This window comes from Octopus bimaculoides, chromosome 4 (assembly GCF_001194135.2).
Source record: "Octopus bimaculoides isolate UCB-OBI-ISO-001 chromosome 4, ASM119413v2, whole genome shotgun sequence".
Taxonomy (NCBI): domain Eukaryota; kingdom Metazoa; phylum Mollusca; class Cephalopoda; order Octopoda; family Octopodidae; genus Octopus; species Octopus bimaculoides.
In genome coordinates, this window is record NC_068984.1 from 108,397,044 (window position 1) to 108,410,074 (window position 13,031).

General features: G+C 35.5%; 2 protein-coding genes across 2 annotated transcripts in view; one reads left to right on the forward strand and one right to left on the reverse strand.

Annotated features, from left to right (window-relative positions):
- The window catches only part of LOC106870284 (regulator of nonsense transcripts 1), a 72,455-nt gene extending 63,296 nt beyond the window's left edge, over positions 1 to 9,159 (reverse strand). Inside the window, exon 1 of the mRNA XM_052967354.1 lies at positions 8,299 to 9,159. Coding sequence (XP_052823314.1) covers positions 8,299 to 8,481 — 183 coding nt within the window. The 5' untranslated portion in view covers positions 8,482 to 9,159. The remainder of the gene's footprint in view (positions 1 to 8,298) is intronic.
- A 51-nt stretch (positions 9,160 to 9,210) lies between these two features.
- The window catches only part of LOC106876711 (poly(A) RNA polymerase GLD2), a 30,827-nt gene continuing 27,006 nt past the window's right edge, over positions 9,211 to 13,031 (forward strand). Inside the window, exon 1 of the mRNA XM_014925420.2 lies at positions 9,211 to 9,365. The gene's annotated coding sequence lies outside the window, so the exon portion shown is untranslated. The remainder of the gene's footprint in view (positions 9,366 to 13,031) is intronic.

Below are 13,031 nucleotides of genomic sequence, written 5' to 3' on the forward strand. Positions count from 1 at the left end.
AAAAAAAGGGGGGGGGGTATTTTGCAATATCATCAGTTCCATTTTCCACACTCAAATAGAATTCGTTGAGAGATTTTTTAATCACATGTCCCTCCTGTTGCCAACACCCGCTGTTTCCAAGTAAGGTAATATTTCACCATCTCATGTCAAAGCAAGGAGACTACCACATGCAGACACGGTGGCTTCTTTCAGCCACTTTCGACAAAATCCACTCACAAAGCTTTAGTAGACCTGAAAACATTGTAGAAAACACTAGCCCACTCTTTGTGCCACACTGTAGAACTGAACCCAGAACCATGTAGTTGGGAAGTAAACTACATACCACACAACCATCATCATCATCATCGTTTAACGTCCGCTTTCCATACTAGCATGGGTTGGACGATTTGACTGAGGACTGGTGAACCAGATGGCTACACCAGGCTTCAGTCCGATTTGGCAGAGATTCTACAGCTGGATGCCCTTCCTAACGCCAACCACTCCAAGAGTGTAGTGGGTGCTTTTACGTGCCACTGACATGAAGGCCAGTCAGGCGGTACTGGCAACGGTCACGCTCAAAATGGTGTATTTTACATGCCACCTGCACAGGAGCCAGTTCAGCGGCACTGGCAACGATCTCGCTCAAATGTCTTTGTTGATCACTATACTTTTAATGTCTACCTTTCCACACTGCGAAACCACCTAAGAGTGCATTACAAATTTAAGGTCATTTCATATACCAGAACATGTACTGTTGGAATATAGGTTCAATACTAGATTCATTTGAAGTCCACATTATCACAAGGAACATGTTACTTGGCAGTATGTACTCAACATATTTCACTGGCTTCGTTTACAGTAGTGTCTTGACAAAAGGCAAGATCCCAACTTATTCTTTGCAATTATAATTCTAACATTTATTTATACTAAATAATTTATACTAATTTTGCCTAATTTATACTAAAGAAATAATAAAAAATGAGGATATGAGGTTTTTGGAAGTTTGTAAGGAAGTATTGTTTCAATCACTCTCTTCAAAGACTCCAAATTCCTTTAGAGAATTTCTAGAAGAAAATGCTTAGTTAGGAGCATAAACAGTATAAAAAAAAAAAATTAAAAAAAACATTAAACCCTTCAAATTTGTGTTAAATTATGAAAGACTTTTGATGTAACTCATATCACTAGATGCAGGTGTGACAGTATGGTTAAAAAGCAACTTCCCAACGATGCAATCTTGGGTTCACTTAGGCAATTCTACCAGAGTCAAGAACTGTCCAAAGCCGTGTGAGTGGATTCAATAGACAGAAACTGGAAGAAACTAATTTTGTTCCTGGTCTTTCATGAAAAACCTGTCTGGCCATGGGAAAATACAAACCATGTTTGGAAACATGGATTGGTAACAGGAAGAGCATCTGGCCATAGAAAATTTGCTTCAACAAATTTTGTCTGACCCATACAATCGTGGAAAAGTGGGTTTTCAATGATGATATTTTAATAAAGCACACATAAAATCTTTAATTAACATACATCATTTGCTAGTGTTTTGTAGTCTCCTGTGTGTTCCGTCAACAAAAATTGCCATCTTATATTGTTTCCAGTTTTTATATATGAATGAGTTAGTCTTTTGATAATAGATATTTTGATAACTTGCAAGAAATTCTCAAACTATGGTAAGATATTAACTTTTTCAGCTGACATTCCTGTGCAAACCATAATGTTTAACTTTTACGAGAGTGGTAGATAAAACCAACTTCATAAAACGTAACAAGTTATCTCCACCATCCTTTCTTTCTTGTTGAGGTAGCCATGTATCTTGACAGCAAGACACCTATTCTTGTCCTTAATACTTTAGCCTCTCAACTCTTGGCACAAAGCCAGGTCCCTCAATACTGCACGTCCACTTTGGCAAAGAGTCTTGTATATTACTTTGTAACCTCACTAGTGCTGGTGCTATAAAAACAAAAAAAAAGCAACCTATAGCATTCAGTAGTCAGCATTAGGAAAGAAATCCAGCTGTAGGAAGCATGCCAAAACAGGTAGAATATTTGGAACTAATAAAGGCCAGTTTAAATGCTAAAGGGTTAAGAACCAGTCCGCTTGCTGGATCCTTATAATTAAACCATACCCAGCATAACCACAATCCAATAACTGAAACCAGTAAAATGATACATAAGCCCTGACATCACATGGTCATTGTAAATGAGTGGCATTATAATGCAAGCACTGTATGTGAAAACATGTTTGGACATGGTGAAATATTTATGTTGGAAACAGGTGAGGATTGGCAACAGGAAGGGCATCCAGCCACAGAAAATTTGCTTCAATACATTCCAACCCATGCAAGTAGATGTTAAAATGATAAAATACTAGATTGAACCCACAGACATTTATTTTGCACAAGATTCAAACAGTCAACTGCTACTCTTTTGTGGCTGAGTAAAGCCACACTGTAGACTATAGCTGATTATACTGACCCCAATGCTTATAAACTTTGGGAGATGAAAGGCAAAGTGGAAGCTGATCTCAGAAACATAGATGCATCCATGTAACAAAAGCCATTTTCTCCTAGGCTCAACCAATTTTGCTATCAGAACTACTTTGATATAAAAAAACAAAAACAACTATCAAGCTTCTTTCATTATGTGTCTAGAGAGATTTCCAATTTGATAACAATTCAAACAATATTTAAGTTGCCTAGATGACTAAATTCAAGTACCATTTACAGTAAATTGTAGTTCAATAAGCTGAAAGAACTCATACCAATAAAATGCACAGGCAATTTCGACTGAAATACTGATTTACACAAACTACTCTAGCAACACCATTGTTTGTTGTTTTCACCTACACCGTATTGAACCTGTACTGCTTTCTTCAGGATACAAGCACCTCAATGTCGGTAATGTTTGAGACAAGTTCTCTGTTGTAGATTTCAAACTGATCTGAGCAGTTAGAGTTCTGAAATGCCTTAAAGGGAAAAGTATACATGCTTTCTTCATCAGCATGTAATGTCTAGTTTTCCAGGCTTGCATGGGTTAGACAATGCGTTGAGGCAGATTTGCTCTTCCTATTGCCAAACCCCACCTCTTTCCTTGCAAGGTCATGTTTTGCACAGAAGACTGGAAATGAAGATTGCTTGTATCATAATAATGTTCATTTCCAGCCATCACACAAGACAAGGATGCATACACACACATTTATATACATGAACTTCGTTTCCATCTACCAAATCCTCGGTCAGCCTGGGCTATAGTAAAAACCACTTGTCCATGGTGCCATGCAACAGGATTGAACCTGAAACCATATGGTTGGGAAGCAAGCTTCTTAACCATGTAACCACACCTGCCTCTTAAGAAAATACATATCAAAATGTTTTACTGAAACTAAGCATTCCTTAGCATCTCCATGCAAACTTAAAACTCTTTCAGTAGACAAACTTGTCTTTTGGGAAATGGTTTTTCGCTGGACCAATGACATTGATTTAACAACCAACTATTTACCTTGGAAAACACATACCAAGCATTATTACTGGACTGTATTGGCATTGGTATTTAATTTTAGCATCAATCATTTTTAATATATCAAATAAATTGCTCTAAGAGGTATAAAAGTAAGAATACATACAAATGTGTTTCAATTAACTACGATAGTAAATAACAAGGAATGGTTGTTACGAGAATTATTCTATAGAGCGACGTTCACTCCCTTTTTTGTTGTTTCGAGTTATTTTTAGCCAATAAGTGAAGATTGCACACTATCTAACAACCAAAACATTAAGAAACTGGATGGAGCTGGAAGCAGTCCAAAGATCATATCATGAAAGTCAATACGTTCTCCCTATATTTACATTATTTTGATACAAGACACATGAAAAACAAGATCCACCCTAAAGCCTCAGGGGTAAAAAAAATACTACGTTTCTCAAACTCACAGGGGCAGTCGATTTAATTCGTGTTCAATACGACTTCTTGTCGGAGGAAAACATGAGGTTTAGAGAAGCAGGATCAAGTAAAATTAGAAGTGCTTAAAATATTATAAACGAATCATATCACTTGTAACAAGAAATTAAAATTCGGGGATCTTTTCAGAGAGGTATGAAAACTACTAACACCCCCAAAATCTAATGTAACCAGTTATGTTTACACTTTATTGAGTAGAGATCCTCGGAAAATGAATGCAAGCACACACTATAGAAAGTTCGGTATATCCAATCGGTTATGTCCATATGGTAGATAATGACCTCTGACCAACGCTAAACGAAAATAATTCATTCGGTCTGATCGCCAACACCCAGCTAACCCATCAAAGATGGATGGCACCGTTATGGCAGGCAGGTTGGCATCGCCGCCGACAACCGACACGAGGGTGTGTGTATATATATATATATATATATATATATATATAGTGTGTGTGTGTGTGTGCGCATTGTCGAAATATCACTCTTTAACAACACATATCTATTGAAAGCCTACATGAGTTTCAAATACTATCGATATATTTAAGTTCTATAATAATCCAGAGAGGATAAGTAAAATATATCATAACCACAAATGTTAAGACTTTCAACAAAACAATCACTTATATTCCAATTTTATTATTATCCTATATAGTAATTACAGTTTAATTTATATGTGCTAAGTTAAATCAACGATACATACAGACAGCAATCTTAAAACTGAAGTCCAAACCTCCAGATCAATTTTCATTTCGAAGACAGAAAATTGAAATGTTATAGATAACAAATCAATTTATCCATCCTCTCGCTAACACTGAAAATTTATTTGCATATATTTTAAATTATTATTTCATTTAATGCTGTAAATTTGAAAGAAACCTTCACGACTATATTTTGAAGTTTCATTTTCTTTTTTTCGTCGTAGAAAAAAAAAATCCTAAGACACCAGTTTTGTAACGCATAATGGGTATTTCTCCTTGGCTATTAGAAATATGTGTAAAACGTCAAAAAAGGAAAAAACTAAACGAAGAAAGGTTGATTAAGAATTTCAGCTAGGGTTTTGTACCATGTGGCAAAAAGAAATGGCCGCCACCATTTGTGTAATGAAATATGTCAGTTGCAGTTACCACATTTCATTAATAAACTGACCGTTCATTATTGATCTAATATAGATAATAACAGCACTAAGTAGGATAATGTAATAAATGTGGCGAAGGCTGTTTCCTCTAGACAACCTTGAACCTTGCCTCCACGTGTAAGATCGAACAATATTTACAGTCAACACACTAACTACAAGAAACCAACGATATTTTATAGTTGTGAAAAAGAGACCAGAGTTAAGAGTTCTAAAAAGATAAACACGGAGCAGTTAACCCTCATTAAAATCACGTCAGAGCAAAAAAAAAACACACAGAGAGAAGGTCACATTCGATCAGACAGGAATAAGATACACCGAAGGACAGGATGGCTATGGCCGGAACGCTCTTTGTCAAAGCTAGGTTGTCTTATCGAACAGGATTGACATGGAGCAATATGGATAACTTTTAGGTGGGCCAAGGTTTAAAGTGAAAATCGAGAAACGAAATTCCTGAAACTCTGTTCACTCGAGACTGAACACACGCAAAATACGAAACAAACTATATTAGTCTCATACCCATTCACTTCTAATGTGTGTGTGTGTGTGTGTGTGTAAATATATATATATATATGAATAAGTATGAAATAGAATATGCGCTAACACTGTAGATCATAACAGTAAAAGAGGAGGGGAAAATTATTAAATTCCAAAAATATAAACCAGTGGCCGAAACGAAACGAAAAAAAGCAATGTCGAAAATAGTTAAATTGTTAAAAAATAAAACACCAAATCAATTACATAAACCCCACCACAAACCCAATTTCTCTAGAAAAAAACTGTTCATCGCAATTTATATATATATATATGACAAAGAATACTACTGCTGGTTACATTCTATAAATTATATAATTGATTTCTAAAGACAAGGCCTCAAATTATGAGAGGGAGGTCCTTTCGACGAATCAAGCTAGACAACTATTTTTATTTGCCAACACAGACCGCCACTACTTCCCTAATATTTAACTACTGCTCCGTTTTGTGTGTGTAAAAAATTGTTGGTGAGCTAAACTTATTTAGATCCGAGGTCACCAAGATCTATTGTGACCGAAGCAGTGCTGTTAAACAAAATAATTTAACGAGTACTTTAATCTTGTATATGTGAAAGAAACAAACACAAGAACATTACACATACAAATATATCGCACACGCAAATTAGAGCAAGAGGAGGAGGGGTAGAACGAGATTTCAAGTGGTACTTTATATTATCGAACCCGGAAGAACGGAAGGAAAAAAAAATCGATCCATGCGGGAATTGAACTCAAAACGTCAAGACATCTAAACGTATAGCAAACCATTGGAGAGGGGGGGAGGTTCTACAGGTTTGCTCGCTCTGCTAGAAAAAGCAACCGATTATTCCTCAAACTACACTCCTACCGTCTAAGCAAAAGGACACATTGTATAATGTAGTACTACAAATACTCTACGAGAAAAAAAAATGTGGACTGGTCAGGGCTAGACAGCTTTTTAAACACAGTTGTGTCAATCAGGGAACATGATGAGGGGCTAAATAAGGAATGTATCACTAGGCTCGGCTACGCCCTTTTATATTAGTAGTCTTGGCGGGATTTGAAATCATAATGCAAATGACATGCATAATAAAACATGGGAACTTTAAAAATAAATAATTAAAAAATGGAGGGGAAGAGGACAGAATAATTGCCAAAATTTAATATCTCTCGACTCTGTAAAGAGTTTACTGAGTTTTTTTTGTTTCGTTTGGCTTTTTTTTTTTTTTTTACAGACGTTTCGGAGGATTATTCTAGAGAAAATATATTTCGATTATACTAGTTCCTTGCTGATATATGTCTATATTAAAAAAATATTACGCATTTACTTTCCATGCGGCAACCAACCCATTTACAATTTAGTGTGTGTGTATATGAACACAAATATAAATTAGTAAAAAGATATGGCACACACATATCTCAAACTTTTCCAGCTGTTTGAAACAAAAATTACCTTGAGTAAAACTTGGAGGGAGAACAAAAGTGAATATATCAGAGTAATTTAGAGACGATTTGAGAAAAAAAAAAAACAGGAATAAGAAATGATTAAGAAAACAATCCGTCTCTTATAGATTGATATCTTATTTCACAGGGCACGAAAATGTCTGTTGAAATGTACAACACTCGTTAACGAAGAAGGCCTATATGTGGTTGCTAGAAATAACAGCTAAATATCCTTCAAGTAATATACAGTCTTAAAAAATACTTTGAATAATGTATTCATATAAAATATATCGTAATAAAATCTGAGATGGTCACAACTGGAAAATTCTTTGATCACAGATCGGTCTACTTACTGGATAAGAGGGCCAAAGCAACTAAATCAGACCTTTTTCTACAAATTCAAAACCAAAGAGAAAAAAAAATCGAAGTCTCTGCAATATATTTAAAATAGTCTACCATTACATATTAATAGCTTATATACTTAATTCCTACGTAAATCCACCACACAACCCATTATTATATATATATATATATATATATATATAGTCCCTTTAAAGTTTATACATAACTCTGGATTGCAATAAATTATTCCACAGGGATTGAGGTACATGTGCACCTCTAGCCGAATCTATGTGTGTGTGTGTATATATATATGTGTTTGTGTGTTCTCATTGAGAACTAAAGATCAGTTAGATTAGGTTTATATCGGGTTCATGATTATTTTTTATATTTTATAAACTAGTACAAAAGTTCAGAGCAAGATAAGGAAACCGCATGAGAAAAAAAAAACATACATACACGTGTGCATACGTATATTTTATATGCATATATTTATATGTATAAATACGCACATCTATGTACCTATATTCACGTGTATATCTATATATACATGCATGTATGTACATACGTGTGCACATCTGTTAAGATGTATATATAATAAACTATGTATATAATGTCTTATATATATACGTGCGCGTAAATTGTGATCTCCCATAGACAAGCATGTGAGTGTATATATTACATACACACACTCAACGGATTGTGGAGGGTTGCACACCATATAATACCTAGAGCTTGATGCAAGAAGCTTTAAAAAATGATAAGATAAAAAGAAACCATGTGTTAGATGTTCGTATATTTCTTAGCCAATGTCCTGACCATGGCACTTACACATATACATACGCACACACATATATATATACACACACACATGTAATAGACCAGTGTAAAGGGCAGAGCAAGGAAATGAGACATCATTGAGATAGTAAATTAGAAATAACCTGGCTCTGGCTGTGTCCTCCATCCAATTGTGAAGCCTGCGTCTGGGATTGGGTCTGAGAGGGCAGCGTGAAGTCTGTAAAGTAAAAGTCTGATCCTTGTGTGTCGGCACCCAAATGATCGGTTTCTTCAGTATCTAAGAAGGAAAGGGTTTGAGAATTTGGGCCGTACGTGTCAACACTCATGGCGACTTAATTGCAGGAAGAGAAATAACAAAAAAAAAAAAATTTCTTCGCAGATTTTTTAAACTGTACTTTTCTTGCGTGTCTTTTCTTCTTATTCTCGGGTTCGAGCATAAACCCATCACACAGAAAATATAAGCGCAGAAGGAAGAGAAATTATATTGAAATATTGAAAGGTTGCTTGAAAATACATGGCGTATTTCATAAATATGCCTGTTCAAGTATCATATAAGCATGAAACTATTAGTAGCAATTTCAGTTGAGTATTAAACTGATATATATATGTATGTGTGTGTGTGTGTGTGTGTGTGTACTGAATCTGGTCAGTAAATTTCTGATTTGTCTTCTTATCTTATCTTGGAGCAGTTAGTATTTAGCTTCACAGCAATATATTTGTGTGTGTGAATGTATGTGTGTGTGTGTGTATATATCTATAGCTGGATATACACACACAGAGGCACAAATGTGTGACTATATATATATGGATGTGTGTATTGTGGGTGTTAGGTGAATGTGGTTAGCGATTTTTCCAATTTGTTTTTCTTCTTCTTGTGTATATATATGAGAGTGTGCTGTAGCAAATTTTGGTTATCTTGGAGCAGTTAAATATATTGTTTTGTTTGTTTTTGAATTCAGTGGCGTTCCGCAGAGGCACAACCCTTTCTACAGCTGAATGTTGACGTCATAATACTCATCAATCAGTGACGTCGTCGAAACATGTGCCCATACAGTGATGACGTAGCCACCGTCTAACATTCACCTCGAGCCACCGAGTCTCTTTAGAAGAAAGTTGTTTGTTTGCGTGTATGTATGTTTTTCCTTCTACTTCACATATCTTCCACATTCAGCTGAAGCAACGAGACAGCTAAACTCGATCATATCTGATGGTAAGTTTACTTCTAATAAATATTACAACATAGCGTTTTATTAGTAAGGATTAAAACGAATATAGGTTTTAGAGTCCCTCTTTTATCGATTATAAGAGGGACATAAGTTATATGTTGGTTCAATATATTATCGTATTTATGTATTAAATTTTGGCTAAAAACAAACAAACAATGAGTGTAACTCATTAAAAGTAATTAAGAATACCCTCGAAGTATACTCTTCCCGTTTTAGTTGAAACCTTCTTCCGGAAGGTAAACCACACCTCGTCTCTGAAGTATAGTGGGGCATGGCATTTTCACTTTTGTGTTTTCATTCCGTGATAAATATTAACCGAAACGAGAGGTTACAAACAATTTTTTTTACCCCGTTATTTTAGATATTTATCAGCTTTCTATGTGTGTGTGTGTGTGTGTGTGTGTGAAGATATATATACACGCACACATGAATTCTCCCTTTTCTGTTAAAAAACAAAATAGACGCACTCTGTGAACTTGTCCATTTGAAACGCTAAATTCAACTGTATCTATCCCTTCTTGACCTATCTTATCTCAATTTATCTATCCATCGACTTTGAAGTTTCACCGGCAGCAGCTTCTCGGACCCTTCACTCACACTGAGTTTTTTTTTCCCCCACCAGCGAATGTTATTTACTCTTTTTAATCCAATTTTAAAAACACATTTTATATATAGGTTATCTTTCGATAAAGTGAAACTGTTTTCATCGGCAATCTCCGAGAAAAAAATTTTATAAACTTAAAGAATGCTGATTTGACCTGTATCCCATCCATATTTACATCAGCTATATATCTACATATTTCTCGGTGTTCGCCGAAAAGTAAACTGACTTCTAAAAAATTATCTTAGAATTATAAAGGAAAAAATGTTTTGAGCTTTATTCCTCAAATAGAACTTGCCTCTTGAACCTCATTGGTTTATTTGCTATATAAGGCTTAGCCTGTCGCCCTGTTTAACACCATCAGCAGGCACCTAAGAGGAGTCCCACTATTGCCAGTATACGGGACAGGTATTTAGTTTGAGGATATCTCTAATGAATTTCGAAGACCCTCTAGAAGCTCAGGGTCACTGCCAGTCTCCTGGCTAAAAAAGACAAAAGTTTAATGATATAAAAAAAAAACTGAAGCGTAATTTTCTTTCATTTTGTATGTGTGAGCTTGTGTCTGTGTAAAATTCGCTTTTCATTTAGAGGTTCGGGGTTCAATACCACTACGCGGCATCTTAAATATTCCACTGTAGCTCTTGTTGACCAAAACTTTATGAATAAAAATTATTTGCACGTGTGTGTAATTAAAAGAGCGAACTCACTGTGACAGTCTCAAAGTTGGCCCTTAAGAAGTGTAATTCTCTGTGGAATACTCAGCTACTTGCATTATATAATTCGGCGAAATGGTACTGTCATTGATGGAACCACTAAAATCCTCATTCATTGAAAATGAGAAGTCCATTCATCTATTTATGTGCTTCTAATTTGAAAGATTACGTTTGTCACATAACTACTGTCTTGAGTAAAATGCTTAATTTTTACTGTTAAACCGTACGAGAATTAAATTCCAGATCTTAGCCATTAGAGTAGTTTCACAACACTGCCAATGTCTGAGCTTCATATCTTGCTTCAGGTATTTCTTCTAAATCATCTTCAATATCTCTGAGTGTATTTTGAATGCAGTTATATCCATCAACAAGAGTTTCAACAGCATCAGCTCTTGCTGACCAACGAGTTTCGGACTAGGTCTTCAAAGTTAATTCTCCTATTTCCTTCCAATGGTTTCATTGAATTTGCCCATCTGTGTGTCAATGCAGCAAAAAAGTGTATACCTTTTGTATGAAGCCAATATAGCCAACAGCTTCAACAGAGTAAGATGCACTATCATGTCCAAAAAGATCCAATAAATTACCAGCACAGGAAATGAAAATTGTAACCAAGTTCTTTTCCTTAAGTCTGGCTCATATTGCTGTGTAGTGATTGGCTATATTACTGGTGCTGTCATAGGACTGTCCTGCAGTCTTCAAAATTTATACTGTATTTTTAAAGAAATTCTAAGACAGATGTGGCCAATGCTCCAGAACCAGTCTGCAGGAAAGTTACAAGCTTTTCTATTGGCCTCTCAGAAACAGCATAATGCATAATCATTTTTTTCTTCACTGTTCCCCCCACCACCAATCATTAAAGCCAATCTTGTTAGAGAACTTGTCATGGGGCTTGACATCATAGTACAGTATAAGCAATAACCTGCACTCCATTGATGGGCTGTACAGGATCCACTTTCTCAGATGCTGCCTACCATGACTACAAATAGTATAGAATATTAAATTTTTAAAATAATGACAGTGCCCATCCATTTTGCCTTTTTTTAATTTTTTTTTTTTATAATGATGTCAAGATTCTGGGTTCTGAAAGAATGTGGATGCATACTTTTTCTCTGGCAGAAAGCTACCTTCTTTGGTCTAAATCTCAAGCTGGCACTTGGCTGTCCATATCAATAGGATGCAGTGATTCTTCATCTTCAATATCTTGAGTTAATATCTTCTATTTTTTGTAGATGCACTTGGGAGTGCAGCTAGTATCTTAAAAGAAACTTCTATTACTGATTCTTTATTAGCTTCTAAGTTTCTTCTTTTTTTTTTAAGCAAAGGAAAAGTATGCAAGATGATGTCTTTTGCCAGTACTTTAGCATTTTTTCACTTCTTTCTTTGGAATTTTTTTTTTTTTTGTGATGTCTGAATATACTATGGTATGTTGGATATTCTGTGTGAAAATATAATCTAAATAAAAGTGAAAAGAAAATATTCTCAAATATAAAAGAGGAACTGACAAAAGCCATGTAAACTCACTTTGTTTAATCTAGCCACAGGCATACTAAGCTGGACTGTTATTCTTACATTTGACACAGATAAGTAGGCCTACAGCCAAAATAAATCAAATGTTGATAGAAAAGAGTTCAAGTGATTTACAACAAATCAAAGATTATAGATTTTGTTTTTCATAGTTACTTTTTCTCCATCCAGCTGCTTGTTTTATTCCCAAAGGATTTAAAGCTGGTTTTGGACAACTAGATAGTAGATACTTTACAGTTGAGTAATTGGTATCACTAAAGTGGAGAAAATGTATTTTTAAAGGCAAGTTCTCCCTGATATTTGAGGAGGCCCAGAGCAATTGCTCCTTTTGCCCCCTTTAAATTCAACTATGATTATACTCTTATTGGTGTTAATGTGTCTAACACTGCAACACAATGCAAACACATCAAGTGTGACCAAATATCAGTATATTGGGGTTCACATTCACTAATATTCAGACCCACAAGTGTATATATGGCACAACCACGCTTCATCAAAATTATTTGTTGAAACAACAGACAATGTATGTGAACCTATGTTTATTTGCCAACGGCTTTCGATATGTGTATAAATATGTAGGGGATGCTATTAGTATGAGCTATATACAACCTAAGGAGGCGCAATGGCCTAGTGGTTAGGGCAGCAGACTCGTGGTCATAGGATCGCGGTTTCGATTCCCGGACAGGGCATTGTGAGTGTTTATTGAGCGAAAACACCTAAAGCTCCACGAGGCTCCGGCAGGGGATGGTGGCGAACCCTGCTGTACTCATTCACCACAACTTTCTCTCACTCTTTCTTCCTGTTTCTGTTGT